The sequence below is a fragment of the Hyaena hyaena genome, unplaced genomic scaffold, assembly GCF_003009895.1.
Source record: "Hyaena hyaena isolate Hyena2069 unplaced genomic scaffold, ASM300989v1 scaffold_31, whole genome shotgun sequence".
In the NCBI taxonomy this organism is placed as follows: Eukaryota; Metazoa; Chordata; class Mammalia; order Carnivora; family Hyaenidae; genus Hyaena; species Hyaena hyaena.
Window position 1 is genome coordinate 3,040,576 of NW_024080664.1, and position 20,762 is coordinate 3,061,337.

The 20,762-nt window shown below is 47.2% G+C and overlaps 1 protein-coding gene across 15 annotated transcripts in view; it reads right to left on the reverse strand.

The window, feature by feature from the left end:
* LRRFIP1 (LRR binding FLII interacting protein 1) overlaps positions 1-20,762 on the reverse strand; it is a 137,995-nt gene that overhangs the window by 41,501 nt on the left and 75,732 nt on the right. For 7 of the 15 annotated variants that reach the window (XM_039228636.1, XM_039228635.1, XM_039228628.1 and 4 more), the window contains exons 4-9: positions 17,601-17,648; positions 16,294-16,338; positions 15,291-15,341; positions 12,053-12,085; positions 6,858-6,917; positions 4,252-4,317 (exon numbers count right to left, since the gene is read on the reverse strand). The exons of 6 other annotated variants lie outside the window; for them this stretch is intronic. In XM_039228636.1, the coding sequence (XP_039084567.1) occupies positions 4,252-4,317; positions 6,858-6,917; positions 12,053-12,085; positions 15,291-15,341; positions 16,294-16,338; positions 17,601-17,648 (303 nt within the window). Of the gene's footprint in view, positions 1-4,251; positions 4,318-6,857; positions 6,918-12,052; positions 12,086-15,260; positions 15,342-16,293; positions 16,339-17,600; positions 17,649-20,762 lie in introns of all 15 variants that reach the window. 2 more of the 15 variants (XM_039228624.1, XM_039228626.1) reach the window with 2 other exon arrangements.

Consider the following 20,762-nt stretch of genomic DNA (forward strand, 5'->3'; position numbering starts at 1 on the left):
GGCATGAGGCCCAGTGCGCCTGCGCTGAGGGGGCCAGTGGGGCCGGGACAAGTTGGGGGATGGAGGCGGAGTCAGGTGAGGGTCAGGGGACTGGGGGGGATGGGGGCGGGGGTAGGGAGGGGGCTGTGGGGGGAAGGGGGGCTGGAGGCAGGTGAGGGTCCGGGGACGGCAGAGGAGGGACGGGGAAGGGGGTGGGGGGATGGGAGAGAAGGGGCGGCCGGGCAGGGGCTGGGGGGCAGCACACGCACCGGGTAACTGGCAGCAGGCCGGGCAGCGCTGTGCAGGTAAGAGAGCTGCAGGAGAGCAAACGGCAGGTTTTAAAAGCCTTGAAACACAGCAGTGAGTAAGAGAGACAGATAATCACGTCGCTTCGGTTATCATGACAGCCGGACGCCGTCCAACAGTTAGAAGAAAAAAAAAGTCGATGTGGCGATTTCGGTAAATCTGAGAGACGCAAATCCAACTTTAAACTAGCAAACGTCCCCAGGGTCTTTGACCTAGGGCTATGTTCTAGTCATTTCTTTTCAGGCGTTCCTGGAGGACAGGGTCAGGGAGTGAGACAGAACGGTGACAAGGTGAGAAGGCCACCAGCAGCAAGCAAACCCCAGAGCACAAAACCCCAGGTTAATAAAGCACTCGGGGTGTTAATACATCCATTTCCGCCCGGGAAGAGAGCGGCAGACGCAGGGCTTTCGTGTCCAGCAGATGATCCCAGATCCGGTGCTCAGGATCCACCAGGAGCCATGAGACTGCGCCAGCGGCCGGGGCTGGCATGTCCCTGTAATGGGGAGCCCACACCCACACCCCGGCCGGGGCTGGGCCGCGCCTGTGCGGGCATGTGCCCCGGTGGAGGGGCAGCTCCTGGCGCGGCCAGACCCTGAGTTCCAGAACAGGATCATGACTCATTCACGGGCAGAGGCCATGTGAGCCCGCAGCGCGGGGCCACCCAGCCGTCAGGGAATGTGCATGACCCGGGATGAATCACTCGGCAAGGCAGGGGGGCGGCAGTGCAAGGAGATATGGTTCAACCTCTGCGGCGGGAAGAGTGCGGGGCTCTGACGCCCAGCTCCTCGTATAGAGAGCGGGACCTGTGTACTTACAGCTCAGGGCCTGACCCGCACTCCCGCCTGGGGGGGGGCGGGGGGGGGAGACCAAAACAGGAAGCAGCGGGGAGGCTGAGCCAAAGAAATAGGGCTGTTCTCCCACTTCGCAAAGATGGAGGAGCCAGATTAGGCACAAAAGGCTTCCAAATTGCTTCCTGGACACATTTACAAGAGAAAAATATTTTTAAAGAAACAAATGAAACCCCAGATGGGGAACAATTACTGGAAAAGGAGGAGAGACCCAAGAGACCAATTCTTTGGACCTGGGCTTTTGGAAATGTACACTTAATAGAGCCTCCTTTTTGCTAAATCCTCTGTTTTTCTATATAAGGTCCTCGACGATTTTGATAATGTCTTAAAACATCGACCAAAGTCTTAGCAAGTTGGTCCAGCCGAATGAAACACCTGCTGAACTCTGCTCTCTGGACCTCACACGGAAGAGGTTGAAGCATCTTCGTACATTTGGTTAGAGGGTGAGGTGACCCCACAGAAGGAAAGAGGGAAGGAAGCGGGTGACGAGTAAGAGCACAGACCCGGTTTCCGCTCTGGGCAGACAGGGCAGCACGACCACCACCACCGCTGGGAAGCCCGAGGTCGGAGCAGGAGAGTCCCTGTAATCAGAGAAAATGGGCAGGAAGGGAGGAGGGCTCACAGCTTCGTCTCACCTCGAAGGTACGATGGTTTCGTAAATCCACACACAACCACCTTTCACGACAAAATCGGTTAAGGGCATGCACGTACGGAGGAGGGAGAAAGGAGGCTGATCAGAAGGAAAGGAGGCCGATCAGAAGGAAATAAAGACGGTCCAGTTAATTGACAAAACTAGCACACGGGACCAAACCAAGGAAAAATACATTTCATTAAATTTCAACTGACAGCAAGACCACAGGGGTTTTAAAGGTCTTTGTAATTTGAGCTCTAAGTTTTAAAGCTTGGAGGGAAACATTCAAAACTAAGACGGCAGAGATATCAACCTTTACTTTATGTAATGAGGTGTTTCGCTGGATATGCTCTCCGGCATTGCTTCCTTAGGTATTTACCTAACGATGCATGTGTATTCAGGATGTCCAGAAGACGGCATAGATTCAGTGATCTAATTCTGCGACCTACAGCAGTCTACACTGTTGGTACCTTTCTGGGGAGTGCTACCATATAAATCGTTTCCCCAAATAAAATGTTCTATCCAAATGGAAGGCTCCTTGAGGACGCCAGTAGCTTCAGACTGCCATCTTGGGGGTGTTCTACCAATTGTCCAAGCATGGGACAGTCCTTGAAGATGAAGTGGCTTCTTCAAGTAACCTGATGGCACCTGAAGATATCTCGCCATCCCTTCAAGGTCCCATAACTTGTGCCTAACATTCCTATGTCTTGCACAAGCTACATCCACATGACCTGAGAGGCAGGAGAGTGGAACCCTGGGGGTGGGGAGGGACGGAACAGGGAGAAGCTTTCTAATGTTTCACACAAATATTGAAAGGTGTTCCAGTGGTTGAGCGAACACTCTGTGTACACGCCATTTTGTCAACTCCTCTGTGAGACGTGGAAAGTGCCAAGGGGGAGAAAGCGCCCACGGCTGTGGCCGCCATGCTAGGGTGTGGGTCTGACAAATCTGGAAGACTGGAGAAGTACTTAGAGGCGTCTTCAACACTCCCTGGTACCTCAGCATCTTTCTGTTTTAGACTTAACTAAAATGAAACAAGCCCATGTGTTTTGCAGGAATAGATATAATACCTACAGAACACAGTAATTATCAGGAAGATTCTGTGGGTCAGTGAGTAAAATAGGACCTCAGGCAGAACAAGGGTGGGGATATGTGGCCTCTGGAAAGTTCTGACGTTTATGTTTTGAATGGTTTGGCTCTAATTTTGACTCCAGTGTCGGTTGTTTCTCTTAAATGAATTTAAGTGAGTCAGATACAGGCTGAACTTCGGTGAATAATTCACACCTGCATATTAGATATCTAACACCATCGTCTACTTCAGAGCAAGTGTCTCAGCTCAAAAAGTGAGGAGGAAGTCAAGTTTTCTGAATGACACGGTGCTCTCTGGAACAGCAAAATCTCCCACTGAAATACACACAATACGCAAGAAATCCAAGATGGCGAAACCCACCAATACTTGGGCGATTACAGCTGATTTTGTATTCAGTCAAAATTCACCTACTGGGGAAGAAGGGATGGAGTACTTAGTAATCTACGGGGCTGAGAGGCAGCAGTGGGAGTCTGGAAAGTGGACAAGCAAGCTGAGGGGGTATCTGGCTCCGTGTCTGGAGTCCCCTGCGCAGGAATGAAAGGAGGCAGGGGAGGAGGCACGATAGGAGAGCAGGAAGGATCAGGTATTGCTGGCTCTACTGGCTAAGTTTCTATTTGTTTATTTTTCCCGTGGACTCTTCGAGGTTCACTTCACATCCTTTGTGACGACACCCATTTCTCCCTATCGTCCAATTTACTGCTGTACTAGTGTATCTGGTAGCTGGGTCTGTCTTCTGTTCTAGAAGTAAATGCTTCCCTAGTACTGACCTATCTCACCCACTTATCTTTGTGATCGTCCTACCTAAACTAGTTCCCTAGTGTTTGCTAAGTGAGTATGAACCTGGTCGAAAACAAACAAGCCTTCTGTCTTAGGACTCTTGCATAATTTAGAAATCTTTGGGCCCATCGACACTGATGCATATCCTTAAACTGTGGGAATGAACCCTGCTGTGCAGACATTTGAATTTGGATTTGATGTGGTTTTCGTCCCTAGTCCAGTCGGTCCCTCAGAAACTGCCACAAAGTCCGCATGCACCCTGCAAAGCAATTCTGTTTTCAGGAACTCTCAAGGAAAGAACGATAAAGTTTTCTTATTCCGGCCCCCACCCCCCCCTGGATTTTGATTGCTTCTGACTACAAAACACCCACATGAATATTTTCTTTCCTTGTACCCGGCTGAATGCAAATAGGGACTCAAATGCAAGGCAGTGGGGTAAGCCTGAGTGAAATGCATCATGTTAATTACTGCCCCCAGACTGACTTTAGCATCCGCCCAAATGAAAAGTCGCAAAATAGACAGGAAAAATGAAAAGAGAGCTGAATTCACACACGAGATTGCATGCTATAAAACCTGTGGTTTTTGAAGACAGGATGTGAAAGATTTAAATGAAAACCAACCAACGTCTCCTCTCTGGCTGACGACAAGGTAGAGAATCTGCCCTCAGAGCCACTGTAGCTGGAATTCTGAGAATCAAAGAAGACACTGTAAGTGGTGCGCACTTCCGTACTGTCCCCCAGAGCACTGCCTGTCCACGTCAAAAGGCAAATAGAAAATCACCCATACATAGTCACACCCATATCTGTGCTCTAGGAATACTGATGTAGCTTAAGAATCAAGACACTCTGGGGGCGCCTGGGTGGCTCTGTCAGTTGAGTGTCCGACTGCAGCTCAGGTCATGATCTCACAGCTCGTGGGTTCAAGCCCCTCATCGGGCTCTGTGCTGACAGCTCAGAGCCTGGAGCCTGTCTTTGGATTCTGTGTCTCCCTCTCTCTGACCCTCCCCTGCTCACACTGTCTCTCTCTCTCTCAAAAATAAATAAAACATTAAAAAATTAAAAAAAAAAAAAAGACTGCTACAGGAGAACTCCTTAACGACTAGAGGTCCTGAGCCGTATTTTATAGTTCAGTGTTCCCGTCCCCACAGTGTCGCGTGGTTTGACTCTTACCGGTTTTTGCAATTTTTCAGCTCTAGAATTGTTCGTAATTACTCACTCAATCTCATGATGAGCCACCTGTATGTAACTTCCCACCGGGGACTTTCCTAATTACATACTTTGTTAGGTAACTAAGATGATGTCTGTTGCAAGATTTTCAATTTCCTTAGCTCAGCATACCTTAGGGCTGCAGCTCAGCCGAATCTGCAGGGAGGTGGCCACAGACCTGCAGCCGTCTCCAGAGAGACGCGGCATATACTTTATAAAGGTCATGGGGAGGCGGTATGTGTGCACGTTACACACGAGGCATAAAACGCTCATCAGAACGGTCAAAGTCGTTCTCCTACGGAGACTTCAGATCCCTTCACAGAGGAAAGAGGTGCCTCCAAACCCTTCTGGCCGATATGGTTATCTTAGTCCTCCCCACAGATGTGCTGCTGACATCTCTGAACTTTCCCTTCCAGTCTTTTCTCCAAGCTCATCCTCACGCTGCTCTGGGATCTCCCTACAGGACTCGCTGCGTTGCGTGTATGTTACGTGGTGCTTTAATCCGTCTGTTCCCTCATTGCTTATTAAATCCATTTTAAGTCCAATTTTACTCTGCGGTGAACACTTTTATAAGCAAGCTCTTTTGCATTTGATCTCTAGAGGCATTACTTAAATCTCAAACCAAATCAAAAGGCACCTTTTTACTGTTTTAACGGAAAAATCAAAGATTGAGAAATACGGACGTATGGAAGGCATAGAGCTCACCGACGCTACCTAGTACTGTGTGGGGTCTTCTAGGGAAGAAGGGGATGCTGGGTAGAAAGAGTGGATGACGGAACTTCTCAAGGAACTGCCAGCTCTAAGCAGTCATTCTTTATGATCGATTATGGTAAAGCTATGCCTCTAGAAGGAAAGGTTGCTCATCAGTCAACACAACCCAACAAGCAGTCTGGGGCCGCAGAGAGTCCCGCAGCCCGTCCTGTAAAGCCAGCTCCAAACAATGCGCAGGGGACAGAGTGGCATGCCGCTTGCTTCTGTCCCCAGACAGCGGCCTTACCTTAAAGGAACACGTAACAACTGGAGGAAATCCAAAGGCCGTCAATGTAAAAAACATAAATAGGAGGACGTAGCCTTTAAATGGGGAGGGTTTTTGCGGTCTGGAATGAGGACAGTTTCGATGAAATGGAAGCAAATGCAATCCTTACTAGGACGTGAGGCTAAAAACCTCATCAGCCAGTTTCAGAAAGCTAAAGTAGGCCTGGGTAACCCCACTGGCACCTGAAGATAGAATTCAAGTGTAGATAGGATCTTTCCTTATGTAACTGAGATAAATGAGAAGAAATAGTTACTAATTATACAACTAGTAAAATTAACTATAAGAAGAAATGTAAAGCAAATGTAGGACTAGGAAGATTTTAGATAATTTAGTGTACAACTGGTGTGGGGCAGGTCATGAAACTTCATTGGAATGTATGCAGTTCGACCTCGTGAAGTCCCCTGTGACCTCCCTGCCAGACCCAAAGCGCTCCCCACTTGTGTCCTGATGTCAGTCCGTCCCCTCTTCCTTTCTCTCACCACCGAGCACTCATGACCCTGCCCCTCTGCAGTCTCTGACCCCTGCCCTGGGAGCATTCCACGGCCACCGTTCAACAGAACGCAGACTCGAACATACGTGTCCTTAACATGACAAGGGAGAGGTGGGCACAGAGGGTGAGTATGTGGGATGGACCTATACTTGAAAGCTGAATATACCTAATATACACATTATGCATGTACACCCAGGACAACAAAATAACAGAAGAGCGAGAATTTAATCCTACAAGTTTTCAAGCTGAAGAGATTCTAACATCCATCTCTTACACTGGGACTTAGAATGTTTAGAAGACTAACATCCTAAGAATGTTTACCAGCTGAAAACTGTTAGTTTCCATTCTTTCAAGTGCTTGGTCGGGGGTGGGGAGAGACCCGTTATCACACAGAAAACACACACACACACACAGAGGCTAAATTTAGCAAAATTTTCTTTAAAGCTCTGCAGCGACCTGGTTGAATTCTGCGTCATGCAAATTTACTATACTAACCCTGCCAGATCTTCTATTCAGGGACTGTGATCCATAGAATTCTCCTTCATAACCATTTGTCTGTTTCAACGGAGAAAAGAAGAAAACGGCCATCAGGATACAAAGGAAGACACACGTGCACATCAGCAGGGATGTTGGGTATAAATTGGGCTTTCTTAGTGGAGCGAATGACCAACGAAACGAGGACAATGCAAATCTCAGCGTGCCCCTAGATGCTTCCGTGCTTCTGCTCTGCCCAGCTACCACTCGGGGGGAAGCGGACCCTGGAGCCAATCCCATCTGCCCAGTTACTGTTACTTGGAAGTACGGGTCACCTTCGGATGGCAGGCAATGCCCAGCCCTTCCTGCGGGGTGAGGCACGTGGCCACAGGTACAGCCGCTTTCCTAGGATTTCCTGTTTCTGGTTTTACGGTGCTGTCCACAAGTCCTAGTTCTTCAGCGGCCCGAACGCCATCGGCAAGAGGGGTATTGCCTCGGCCCACGTCAACTAGTTTTCAGTTTTTGGTTCTCAGGGTTAAGTCCTTGAAAATTACAGCCCACTGCGAAGCTATGTTCAGAAGATTCAGAAATAGCTTCTGTTCAATCTATAATTTAGTGCAGAAGTTCACCACGGAAAAAATGTTTCTCATGAGGGCAGATTCTCTGATTAGCCTGTTTTCTCCTTTTTTAAATGTGTGTTTATTTTTGAGAGACAGATGGGAGTGTGAGTGGGGAGGGGGTGGAGACAGAGGGAGACACAGAATCTGAAACAGGCTCCGGGCTCCGAGCTATCAGTGCAGAGCCCGATGAGGGGCTCAAACCCGTGAACTGGGAGATGGTGACCTGAGTTGAAGTCGGACGCTTGACTGACTGAGCCCCCCAGGCGCCCCTCTATATTAGCTTTTCATTCATCCTGTCTTCCCACTTTAATTTTCAGAATGAAATCTGAGGATCCTTTTCATGATTTCCTCATTTGTCCCCTAGAAAAGAGAAGGATTAAGTGTGTGCCCACCTCCCTTCTCTTCCCACCTCTGCACCCATGTTCCCCCAGCCAAAGCCCGGCCTTTCTAGAACAGCTCTCATTCTAAAAGGATGTTTCTGCTGATTTAAGACAAGAGCTCTCACATGTCAGATGTGACCAGCTCTCGAGACAGAAAAAGGAAAAGAGTCGAGGGGTTCAGTTGGTTGAACGACTCAGGTCATGATCTCATGGTTCGTGGGATCGAGCCCTGCAGTGGGCTTTGTGCTGACCGCTCAGAGCCTGCCTGGGATTCTCCGTCTCCCCCTCTCGCTGCCCCTCCCCTGCTGGCGTGTTTTCTCTCTCAAAAATAAACAAACATTAAAAAAATTTTTTTTAAAAAAGGAAAAAGAAAGTCCACACAACTGCTTAAACTGGACAGAAATGCCAGGGGGTCGTGGAGGTGAGTCCAAATTCCAGATCAATGCTCTATCATGTGACTGTAAGCTGGCTGTTTAATCCACTGCTACCCCTACTTCCTCGGCTGTGAAAATGTGCCTAGAAATACACACTTTATGAGGCCGCTGTGAGGGCTCGATCAGATTAAAATGAGTATCCCAAGTGTGTGAACCATGTGCCTACAGGATGGCAGAGTGAGCGCCTGTGGAAGGTACCAGCACCCACGATGACGGAGCCTAGTTCACAGGCTCAGGTGACGGCAGACTGGTTAGCACGTATTCTGCAGCGAAGACGGTAATGAAGAAGGGGTACATGGACTTCCAGACTGTGCTGACAGCTCAGAGCCTGGAGCTGCTTCGGATTCTGTGTCTCCCTCTCTCTCTCTGCCCCTCCCTCATTTGCTCTCCTCTCTCAAAAATAAATAAACATTAAAAAATACACTTGAAAACTCAATGAACAACATTAAAACATTTCTGAAATAAACCTGATAGTAAAAAAACTTTGGAGATAGGCAGGAATTTTACTCAATCTAATCTAATCCCTTTTCCCACCAACAAGATTTTCTGATATGGAAATGGGTATGAAGGACTTGGGTATTTCAGACCAAAGTCTTCTTCCTTTCATATCCACTTAGAAACCCATTCCTGGAAAAAATTAATATAACAATAAAGACTAACATCAAACAATTTTTTATGCCTTTTCCTTTACTAATAAATAAGAAAATGTATTTCTTATATATAAGTAAACATTAATACAAGTATATATAAGTATAAATATTAATGTAAGTACTTATATTAATATCTATTTATATTACTTATATTAATATAAGTAAATATAAGTATATTTCCTATGATATATAAATAAAATATATTATGTATATGAACCCTCTGACTTTCCGTTGCTGCTTATGAAATACATACTTCCCCCCACAAGCTCTTCCTTCTGGCCTTTTCATTTTCCAGTGCAGTCTGCAGCACAGAGCACGGGGTGGTGACAGGGGGTGGTGGGGAGGGCAATGCACTCCGTCTCGTCACCATTTCTGTCTTCACTTTCCATGGCAATGCAGGAAACACTCTCCCTTCAACGGCTCTGTGAACACCCGCCCTTTCTGTTGCAACGGAATTCTGCCATGGGGAATGTACTCCTGGGATGAATTCTCCAATCCACGGGACCTCATGGACACTCCTACAGTGAAAAGTACTTTGACTTCTTTTTTAGAAAAGTTTTTTTAATGTTTACTTTATTTTTGAGAGAGAGAGAGAGAGTGTGTATGAGGGAGGGGCAGAGAGAGAGGGAGACAGAGAATCTGAAACAGGCTCCAGGCTCCGAGCTGTCAGCACAGAGCCCGACGCGGGGCTCGAACCCGTGAACTGTGAGATCATGACCTGAGCACAAGTCAGATGCATAACCGACTGAGCCACCCAGGTGCCTCTAAAGTACTTTGACCTATTAAAGGACACCACCAACTTTTTCCTCTTGTATAGTTTTTATGTGTTGTATGTTGGTGAGGGGAGAAGTGTTTATGTAGCATATAATAGGCTAAGGGGAGTTGAAAAATAACCTAACACATCAGAATAAAAAGTCCATAGACGGCCTATCAGCTTCATCTTAAGTCAGGTCTCTGATGTTTAACTTTCTTTGCTCTACAGGGTGATTTTTCTTTTCTTTCTTTTTTTTTTTTTAATGTTTATTTTATATTTGAGAGAGAGAAAGATAGAGGATGTGAGTGTTGGAGGGGCAGAGAGAGGAAGACAGAGACTCAAAACAGGCTCCAGGCTTTGAGCTGTCAGCACAGAGCCCGAAGTGGGACTTGAACCAATGAACTGTGAGATCATGACCTGAGCTGAAGTCGGACGCTTAACCGACTGAGGCCCCCAGGAACCCGTACAGGGCGATTTTTCAGTGCTCCTTGCTGTGCAGACTGCCTGCATCAGGGTCCCCTGGTGAGCATCTTAGGACTGTGGGGTCCTGAGCCAGGCGGCCATCAGAGCACCGAGAGCTGGGGCCCGGGGTGTGTGTGTGTGTGTGTGTGTGTGTGTGTGTGTGTTTTAATAAGCTTCTCAGGTGGATGTCACACACAGCAACACCGAGGAGCACCGCTATCAGAGAGAACGAAACACAGAAGACATCCACCAATCGGCATTTCCTGAAAGAGTGTAAGTAAGATCCAAGAACAAACGTCCTATCACGGCCAGTTATTCTGGGGGAAACCTGTGATTAGTCCCGGTGCCACCAGCGACCGAGCCGGGCCATCAGAGCGTCAGCGCCCCTCACACGCGAGCGTGCAGAAGGCAACAGCTATCTTTTTTTTTTTTTTTAATTTTTTTTAATGTTTTATTTATTTCTAGGAGAGAGAGAGACAGCGTGAGCAGGGGAGGGTCAGAGAGAGAGGGAGTCACAGACTGAAACAGGCTCCAGGCTCCGAGCTGGCAGTCAGCACAGAGCCCGACGCGGGGCTCGAACCCACAAACCGCGAGATCATGACCTAAGCGAAAGTCGGACGCTTAACCGACTAAGCCACCCAGGCGCCCCAGCAACAGCTATCTTTTATGATCAGTGGTGTTAGATTACTTTTATAGCGACTCAAAAGACAGATCATGTCCAAGGGCATGGGAGATGGGAAGTAAAATAAGGAAGGCAAAATCAAAACTCTGAACTGCAATAGTTGAGGCACTCAATTGCATTTTAAAACAGAACAAAAACAGAAATAAAAATGAAATCGGAAATGTGTTTCTGACTCTTGGGAACACGTATATCCATTCATTCCCCCAGGGACTGGCCCTTACATCTAATTTACTTTGACCTTAGAATAAGAAGGCAAAACATCTAGAAATCTGCTGCTGATGCAATGAATTATAGAGAATGGAAGAGCTATGCGGACGGGCGTCACTGTGAACTGCTGTGGGACGCTGTGCGAAGAGCGCGTCCTGAACCTAATCATGTGCCCCCGCGCTTCCAGGCTCCCTGGCGGCTCAGGGCTCACTCGTGCTACGCAAACATGTGGCATTATTAAATTATCCTCTTAAAGGCAAAAACACATTTTAAAACCAGAGATTTGCCAAATAACGTTGAAATGCAGTGGAATGAATGAAGCCCAAAATGCTTTAGAAAAAGTCCTAAAAATGAAGCCGTGTCTAAATTGCTACAATCACTTTAGTACAAAATCACTTTATTGCTAATTTCTGGCGAGATTAAACCCCTCTCCTTTTTAATTCATCGTTGAAATTTACAGGTTTTCGGAAAGCATGGGGCGCAGACGGATGAAAGAGGGAAACGCCAAATTTAAGTTGAAAGGCTTCGTTTTTGTTCCTGGAACACAGGTCTTTCCCAAACAGCACTTTTTGGCAAAAGAGTCAGATCGCACATTTCATTTCAATGGACAGAGTAGAAAACAATGGATGACTCTGAACTTGATCTTTGAAAAGAAACACAGAGGCTTTCGGGATTCCTGATCTGATCTCCTCCCTACTGGTATCCACAGCTGTGAGCACAGCGTGTGGAAAAGAGCTGGTGCTCGAAGACTGCGTGGTGAGTGAGTGTATTCAGGCACCAACCCGGCCCTGAGGACCAGCGACACGCCCAGGGGGCCCTGGTGGGTACACCTGCCCTCCAGCCCATCGTGCCCCCGAGGGAGTCTGCAGGGTGGCATGTGTGTCTGTCTGGACAAAGACATACTTGACTTTCTGGTCAAACACAGCCATGAGGTTAGTGGCAACAGCGTAGGTTATTCAGGTTACTATCGGTCACACAGCACTGTTAGGGTCACACCTCAGCGTCTATCCCTATCCCGCCGTCTCACCCAGGCGTAAGGACCCCCGTACTCCAGGTCGGGCTGCGGCCATCGGCGTGAGAATGGAAGAGGAAAAAAACAGAAAACAGAGTTGCCAAAAATCAATGAGGAGAAGCCAACGGAAACATCACAAAACAGAAAACAAAAGGCAGGCGATCTTGAAATCTTAACAAAATTACATTTTTTTCAGGACTTCCCGGATCTCGTGTGTATTTACAAAAAGAATCGCATTAGAATGACGGACGTTATAAAATCCGGTAACGTTACACAAAACCTCCAGGGCCGATGTTGCTGTAATTCATGAAATCTGAGGCAGTGTGAGCAGTGTGACTTCGTCTGTAAGACCTATTCTATTTATATCAGACAAAAGGGGAACGGTGCATCACTCTCAATTTTTAACTAAGAAAAATTGAAATCTTATGGTACCCCAAATCTAGGTTTTCTGAGAAAGAAGGTCCATGCAAATCCCAGGAAAATAACATCTCCCCGCGTTGGGTTTACCATCACTGTCAGTGGAATGAAGAAGGCCTGTATTTTGTGAAAGTCGAGGAATAAAAGACCTGATGTTTGAACTCTGTAAATGGAGGGTTTCAGAATACTAAGATACAAACGCACAGCATGAACTGACCCTGAGCAGACAGAGTGAGATGAGCATCCTCTCAGCAGGCAGCTGGCCTGCCAACCAAATCCAGCCGGAGCGTCTGGGTCCCAGAGGACCTGGGGACTGATGTTGTCACCTCCTTGCTCATCTGGGCTTGGCCTGAGCCCATTAAAGTTACAAGGTCTGCCTCTTACCTCCACGGTCCAAGTTCTCAAGGTCTGTGGGGGTTTTTAAACATTTTTTAAATATGTTTTTATTTATTTCTGAGAGAGAGAGAGAGAGAGACAGCGTGAGCAGGGGAGGGTCAGAGAGAGAGGGAGACACAGAATCTGAAGCAGGCTCCAGGCTCTGAGCTGTCAGCACAGAGCCCGACGCGGGGCTGGAACCCTCAAACCGTGAGATCATGACCTGAGCCGAAGTCAGATGCTTAACTGACTGAGCGACCCAGGCACCCCTACAATTTGCTATCTTAAACACTTTTCAGTTTATGGTACAATAGTGTTAANAGAATCTGAAGCAGGCTCCAGGCTCTGAGCTGTCAGCACAGAGCCCGACGCGGGGCTCAAACCCACAAACCGTGAGATCATGACCTGAGCCGAAGTCAGATGCTTAACCAACTGAGCCACCCAGGCGTCCCTCAAGGTCTATGGTTTTTAAAGAGTGTTATTTCATTAGATCAAGCGTATCATGGGGAAGAGTGGTGTAGAAACCACCTGACTAAATGTGAAAATCCCATTCACAGCTGATTGTCCACTTTCTCCCCCTCTTATTGAACATCCAGATTGTGAGCCTCTTCTATAAAATTGTATACCTTAAAACGAATATGCTTGACATCTTGGCAAAGAATGTTTCCTAGCAAAGAAATGTGACTTGTGTAGGGTTAAAATCATTGAGAAGGATATGAAGGCTATAAACACCTGACGCTCACTAATACTGCAATCGTTTTAAACTCCTTGGGGTCAGGAGACTTCCTGAGAAGGTTAAGAAAGCGACAAAGTCATTTCCCAGAAAAATGCAAGGATACACAAAATCCTGAGTACCGTGTGTGGTGGATCAAAGACCTGAAAACGATGCTCTGAGAGATCTGGATTCTATGGCCAATTTCTCTGCTGTTCTCTCTTGAGCCTGCAGTAATCAGGTTTCGCTCCGCCCCCTTCCACCAAGAGCTTCCCTGTCGAGGTCGACGTCCTCCATGATGCTAAGGCCCTCAGTCCCGTGCTCACGGGGCCCCTCTCTTCCTCCTGGAAACAGTCTCTTCTACTCCTGGTTTCAAGGACTCACCCTTCTGCCGGGCCTGCTCCCTTCGGTTTCCTCCACGGATCCTGCAAACTGAGTTTTGCATGTAGAGTGTTCTGGTTACAAGAAAGTTACTTCCTCTAGCCTGACTCTTGTAGAGATCAGGTCTATGAGGAAGTGACCACCGTATGGCTAAGGGGAAAGTTACAGAGAGCACAGAAGCTCATGAACGGGCTTCGCATTTGAATTGTTACTTTTCTGGCCAAATCACCGTGGACCTGCTTCGGGTGCCTGCCGGGACACTGACGGTGGCTGCCTGAGAGCACAGCACTGTGTTATGTTCATAGTCGACTGTTGGAAGCAGCCAGCGCGATGCACACTCAGTGCACACTCAGGAGTCTGGGGGTGACGGCGCGCTGGGGCGGCTCAGTCCTTGACCATCCAAGTCTTGACTTCAGCTCAGATCATGACCTCGCGGTTTGGGAGTTGGAGCTCCGCATCGGGCTCTGTGCTGACAGTGCGGAGCCTGCGTGGGATTCTGCGTCTCCCTCCCTCTCTGCCCCTCCCCTGCTCTTGCTCTCTCTCTCTCAAAATAAATAAACATTAAAAAAAAAAAAGAAATCTAGGAGTGAGAGTGTAACTTAATTGTTAGGGGGGAACCAAGCTTTCTGCTCCAAACAGGCCCTAAGTAAAAAGGAGCAGCTGTACTGAGGCCTCCTTCTTACCAGCAGCGACAGCGACTGTAACCCTGTGGTCACAAAACGGACATGCTCGCGGTCACTCAGCGACTCAAAGCACTAAGCAAAACACAGCTTCTCTACTTCGCTTCCCCAAGCGTGCAACCTTCTCCAGTCTAAGTATGAAGAGTTCCGGAACGTTTAAGGAAAACTGCGTGTTTGTCTCTGCCACCCATCGAGCCTCAGCGACGAGGCAAGTCCCTCGCAGCTGACGGAAGGGAGGACTTGGGCGAGCAGACCCGGGTCTCACGGATCCAACCCGCTCTGCGCTCCCGCCGGGGAGGCCACTGCCGTTTTCAAGGAGCTACATGAGAGGAGCCCGGGGTGACAGGTGCCTGGGCGGAGACGAGGCCTGGCTGGGGGCATGCAGGCAAGCGGCTCCCGTCCTCGCACCAGCGCTGCGGACAGAGAAGGCGATGGAGGCGCGCAGTGCTGTGATGAGGAGGAGCACAGGGCATCGTGAGTCCCCACGCGGGAGAAAGACACAGACGGAGGTGCCTTCCACAACACAAGGGACATCCCGCCCCCGATGAGATTTCACACGAGCAGCTTCTCAGCGAGAGACTGGCGACAAGACTGCGGGGGAACGAACGCGAAATCTGAGTGCGGGGAGGCGGCGGGAGAGAATGGCGACAGACTGTACCGTGCGAACCCAAGCATCCTGGTTACCGACCCGCAGGCTTCCACGGCTACCCACTGACGTGCGCTCGTCTTCATCCGAAGCCTAGTGAGAGAAAGGATGAAACGGCCGTGAAGCACAATAGAACACACAGAAAGAAACCGACGTCCAGCCCTCAGAGGGGACGCGGCCGATCCGACACCGTCGCAGGTGGCTTCGGAAATCTCCGTGGACCTGAGCCTGTGTCTTCCCCAAACGGCCTCGTCCGTGCGCCTCTGTTTACAGAGGGCTGTTTCCGGATGACACCGCTTTGCCTTAATGTCATTACTTTGCTGGTAACTGATGGACACATAGCCTCAATGCATGTCACTCTGAAAATCATTCACGGGTATTCGATAGCAGAAAGAGCATTAAAACTGTCATGAATATGGCAATGAGAAAGAATGAAATCTGGCCATTTGCAGCAACGTGGACAGAACTCGAGGGTGTTATGCTGAGTGAAATAAGTCAGGCAGAGAAAGACAGATACCATATGTTTTCACTCGTATGTGGGTCAGGAGAAACTTAACAGAGGACCATGGGGGAGGGGAAGGGGAAAAATAGTTAAGGAGTGGGAGGGAGGCAAACCGTAACAGACTCTTAAATATTGAGAACAAACTGAGGGCCGATGGGGGTGGGGGGAGGGGAAGGGGGGATGATGGGCACGGAAGAGGGCACTTGTTGGGATGAGCACTGGGTGTTATAACACAATAAACTATAAATTAAAACTATAATTAAAAGCTATAATATAATATTATTAATAAAATATAATAAAAAACTATAATTAAAAAGCCATCATGAATATATTAATACCCAGACATTTTCCATGCTCCCCTCACAAAGTTAGGTCAAAATGCTAAGCCTTTGTTTAGGTAATAATATGCACATAAGTTAATTTCTTTCATAAGCATCGCTAAAAAAATAAACAAACAAATATACACAAGCACACACACAATGTAAGTATTTCAGCCACTACAACTACAAATTAGACTTCAATCAAAATGAACACAGTACTAACCGATGTGTTTCTTCTGGATCTACGTGAATAACGCTCACTGTCTTCCTACCAAAGCAATGGAAGAAACAGCATTAAAGGTCAGGTACAGACAGACCAGAAGCCTCAGTCCGCTGGTGACACAATACAGCATTTCTGATAGAAATGGCACATAAATATTTTCTTTGCTGTCATTAAAGGGCTTCAATGAAACCACTGAGGAAGAATGTTTTCTTTGGCGGGGGGAGGGTTGTAAGCACACAAGTAATTGGCCTCTTTCATTTTGGCTTTAAAAGCGTGTGTTAGGAGAAAGGCTGGCCTTAGTTTGTCCGCAGCCTCTATGAGGTGGTCCATTTAAACTAACCTACTTTCCCCACTACATTCAGAACCTTTTTCTCTTTCCTTTGGGAATCAGAAGATAAATCATTTCCGTAAAACATCCAATAAGGATGTCACCCAATCTTCTATATTTTGTGCATTCTGAGATACGCAGCAGTTTCCACATTTGTACATCTGCGGTTGGGCTATGTCTTATAAACAACGTTGCTCACATTATAATTAGCAGCACTTTTTTCTTCCTCGATGGCATACAAAGCAATGATGCACCTTTTAACTGGGTCTTAAGATTTGATAAAAATACACTTTTCTATGCCATAGAAGCCTAAAATGATGGTGTACACATAGTAAAAGTGTAAGTTAATAATTTTTTCAGTAAAGGACGTATATACTCCTGATATTTCAAGAACTCTTCTCTTTCACATTCTACACAGGTGTCTAAGAGAGGAGGCAATTTTACATTCCTTTGCATTATTTATCCATAAGGGACACTGAATGTGGCATTTCCACACTGGCCAGGCTCTCAGTTGCTAAATGTATGTATCGAGGCCATTCGATAAGGGGTCGAGGATGGGGGGACAGGGCGGGAATTGAGGTGGATGAATCCAGGAGGGAAGGAGTGGGTCCACGTTCTCCCGGGGCAAGGGGAAGCTCCCCTCTAGAGCATCACGCCTGAGCACCATCTCCTGAGCGTGCCCAGCAGAGAGTCCTTTGTCCAAGGCGACAGGGAGGTGGTGCCCCGGACACCCCCAAGCTGCTCGCCTGCCTGCAGACTCCCAGAGTCCACTGAACAGACCGGACAAGAATGCCTGGCCGGGACCGTTCCTGACCCCGCGTCACCGGGACGTAACAGTGAGACCGGACGCAGAAGCCCCGGGAAGAAAATCTCCCCGTATTCAATTACGGTACTGCAGGAATCTCTCAACATAATTAAACTGCATTAAGAATCAAATTATAAACCATTTAACTTTCTTAAAATTGTATTCGAGGCCTACCATCCACTGCTCGATGTCGCCCCACTTTGTATCCAGCCCATAATATTTCTACGGACAGAAGGGAAAGAAAATTAGGGAGGAAGGGAATTGGTGACCACGCAAGAAACCGCCCGACATGCATTTCCAAACGGCTGCCCAAGCCACACGGGGAGGGTAACGTGCCAGGCAGAGCGGGAAATACCAAGGTCACAGCCCCGCAGGGAGCACTCCCTAGCACTCTGCGGGGTGTGGGAGCCTGTGCAGAGGGACCTCCTCTCCCTCCTCACCCCACCCCTCCTGGGCGAGCCAGCAGGGCCAGGACAAGGCGCTCTGGACCAGGAACGGGATCTCAGCCCAGCGGCCCGTGGGGAAGGCTGTTGGAGCCTGCAGAGCGAAGGTACCCATGTGGTTGCTACAGCAGCAGCGAGAAGATTTTCCTCGATGTGGGGGTGAGGGTGGGGGGAGAGGGTGGGGGATGACCCCAGGCCTCCAGCGCAAGTTTCCAGCTATCCGATGTCTATGCTAAATTTAGGCCCAGGAGAATTATGTTCTTTGGACGTCTTTACAGCATGTCATCGATGGAAAGATGACTTAGCTGAGAAGAGAGCCTGGTGCAGAAAATAATAAAATTACGTTCACAGAGGTTATATTCGGCATTTTCATTAGCCAGTGTCTGCGGGACTTTACCTCGTGTGTCTAAGCCACGGTGGGTCAAGTTTAAATTAGAAAAGCAGACTCGGAATGGCTGTTACCGTTCCTAAATATAGTAATTCTAAAGAAAGATGGGAGCCGGAGTACAGGCTCAGATAGTGGGGTCCTGCCTTTCTCCTCACTTCTCCCTCCATTCCAACAGGAAGAAAACCCCACCAAACCTCTGTATCCGACAACATGTGGTTTTCCTCTTTATATGTGAAAACCTTATAATCAGAGAAAAAAAAATCAAATGCTGGAAGCAGAAGACAAGTTTTGAAATGGTTTTCCAATCACCCGAACATGCTGCTATGTTGGGCTTAGTTTCAGTTTATGTTGAGGGCTGGCCAGATTTCAAACACACGGCTCTGATGCTAGTGGCCTGTTCTCTTCAAGATGGCAGTCTGGAAGGGGAAGATACTGGAGCGTGCGGTTTAAGCAGGCATTCACATCCCACCCAGTACAGAACTGTGATATCAAACCCACAGGAGCAGTCTCTTCCTATAAGCCACTTTCCTTACTTTGATGTCTTAAGTTCAATTCAACTTAACAGCATCAAGCCGTTGTGCATTAACGCCGGCTCCACTCTCCCGGCCAGATTCCAGGTTTCTCATTTCACGTGAAATGAGATACCATCAAACCTCATCATTTCCTGGCTTAATTGCAAAGAGAGAAAAATATTTATTTTTTTAAGGAGGGAGGAGCCTATATCGATTTGCAAAAATTGTCTAAATTCCAAAAGAAGTTTGTGTTATCCGTTTCTCTATTTTCGTCTGCCAATTCTATACCTATATCAGACATGGCCCACCGTCTATTGCTCTCTTTTGTGATAAAAGTAAGAACTAGCATTCAAAATCTTCCATCTAGTTCACGGTGGCGTTATAAACAGCCGCTATGACCGTGGCTACATTTCCATGTCATTTCAGGGAAGGAGAACAGCCCCAGAAACGCTAAGTGTCCCCCTAAGTAGCAGTTCTGATGTTAGTGAGCAGGCCACACAGCCAAGTGCAGAAAGCAACAATGTTTCAACTGTAAACTACTATGATTAGCCAGTGAGTCATGCGGAGGAAGCGGGTGCCAAACTTACAAAAGCGGTTTGACTTTCAGAAATAGCTTTGATTCAGAAGAGGAGCTGTCACACACAAGAGCCAGAGGGGCCGAGAGACGTTTACTGCCTCCTTTCCGTTTTCTCAAATCGTAACAAGGAAAGCTTTCCCTTCCCTGGCACATCTTTATGACAAAAACGTAGACCTGCTTTTGCACTGGGGACTTCCTGAGCTCCTTTCTGGTTTTACTTTGTGTACAAGTTAATGTTCTGACAGAGTTCTAACACCCTATCCCTGGTGTTACTAAAAAGAAGGTAAAAGTGATCTAGAACTAGAAAGGAATGAACCGGAGTGGAAATCACTAGGTGCAGTTTCTTTCTCCGGTTCTGGACAAGTTGTTACAGTGAGGGTTCCCCTTAACCTTTGACTTGTTAAATTCTTACCAAGACTCTACAGGTAAGAGTAGGCATGTTTGGATCTAACCTCAAGATCCATTCCAATCCAGACCCCACAAAAACTAATAAAATGCAAATCGATTCTGGTACCTACTTATCTGCTTTCTTTCCACCAGATAACAGTTTTACATAGTGGAGGGGGGGAGGGGACAGGGTGCAAAGGCAGTCTGATATCATAGCAGACAAAGGACCCCATGGATGGAATTTTAAGTGTACTGACTGTGTTTAAAAGGGCTTATTCTAACCTCTGAAATGGTCATCTCCTTTTGATTGTCTTAGCTGCTCTAAAAGCAAAGATACACTCCTTTATCTATCAACTAAATATATTTATGAAAAGCAACTATTATAGTTGTCAGAAGTAACAAACCAGGTACATTCATGGGGAAGACTCAGGGTACACACACTCTCTGAATTCCCAACGAACCAACCACTCACTCTATCATCATTGAGGATGATTGAGGAGCCCCTGGCCTGGTTATTTCCTACTTTACTTTCTGCACCTGCCCTGCTAGTGTATTTACCTCTAAACCTTAGCTGGTTCTATGAAGGGTTAGGGAATAGACAGGCACGTTACAACCCTGAATGTTAGGGATGGGAGCAGGTCTATTTTAAGCTCTTGGGTTTTACTGTTGTATCATCATTTTCTTTTTTTGCTCAGATTTTTAAATCACTATTTAATACTCTTAGTGTATGGTAATCTGCATTGATATTTAAAATTTTTTTCTAATAAAATTATGTGGAAGGATAATTTTTTCTTTAAATAGCTGATTTCAAAGGTTTCCCAAATTCTGAAATGTGATTTTATTTTGTCTTAGAATTTTTTTTCTCAAAGAAATACTTTTCTAATTCCTTGAGAAAAGCAGAGACAAGGAAAGCCTTCTGTGAACAGACAGGTGTCTAATGGTTGCTTTTTACGGGGGTGTAAGTAGCGTCTCTGGCATTCCTGATCAAACCAATTCATAAACAAAGCAGTAAAAGAAGCAGTAAGAACT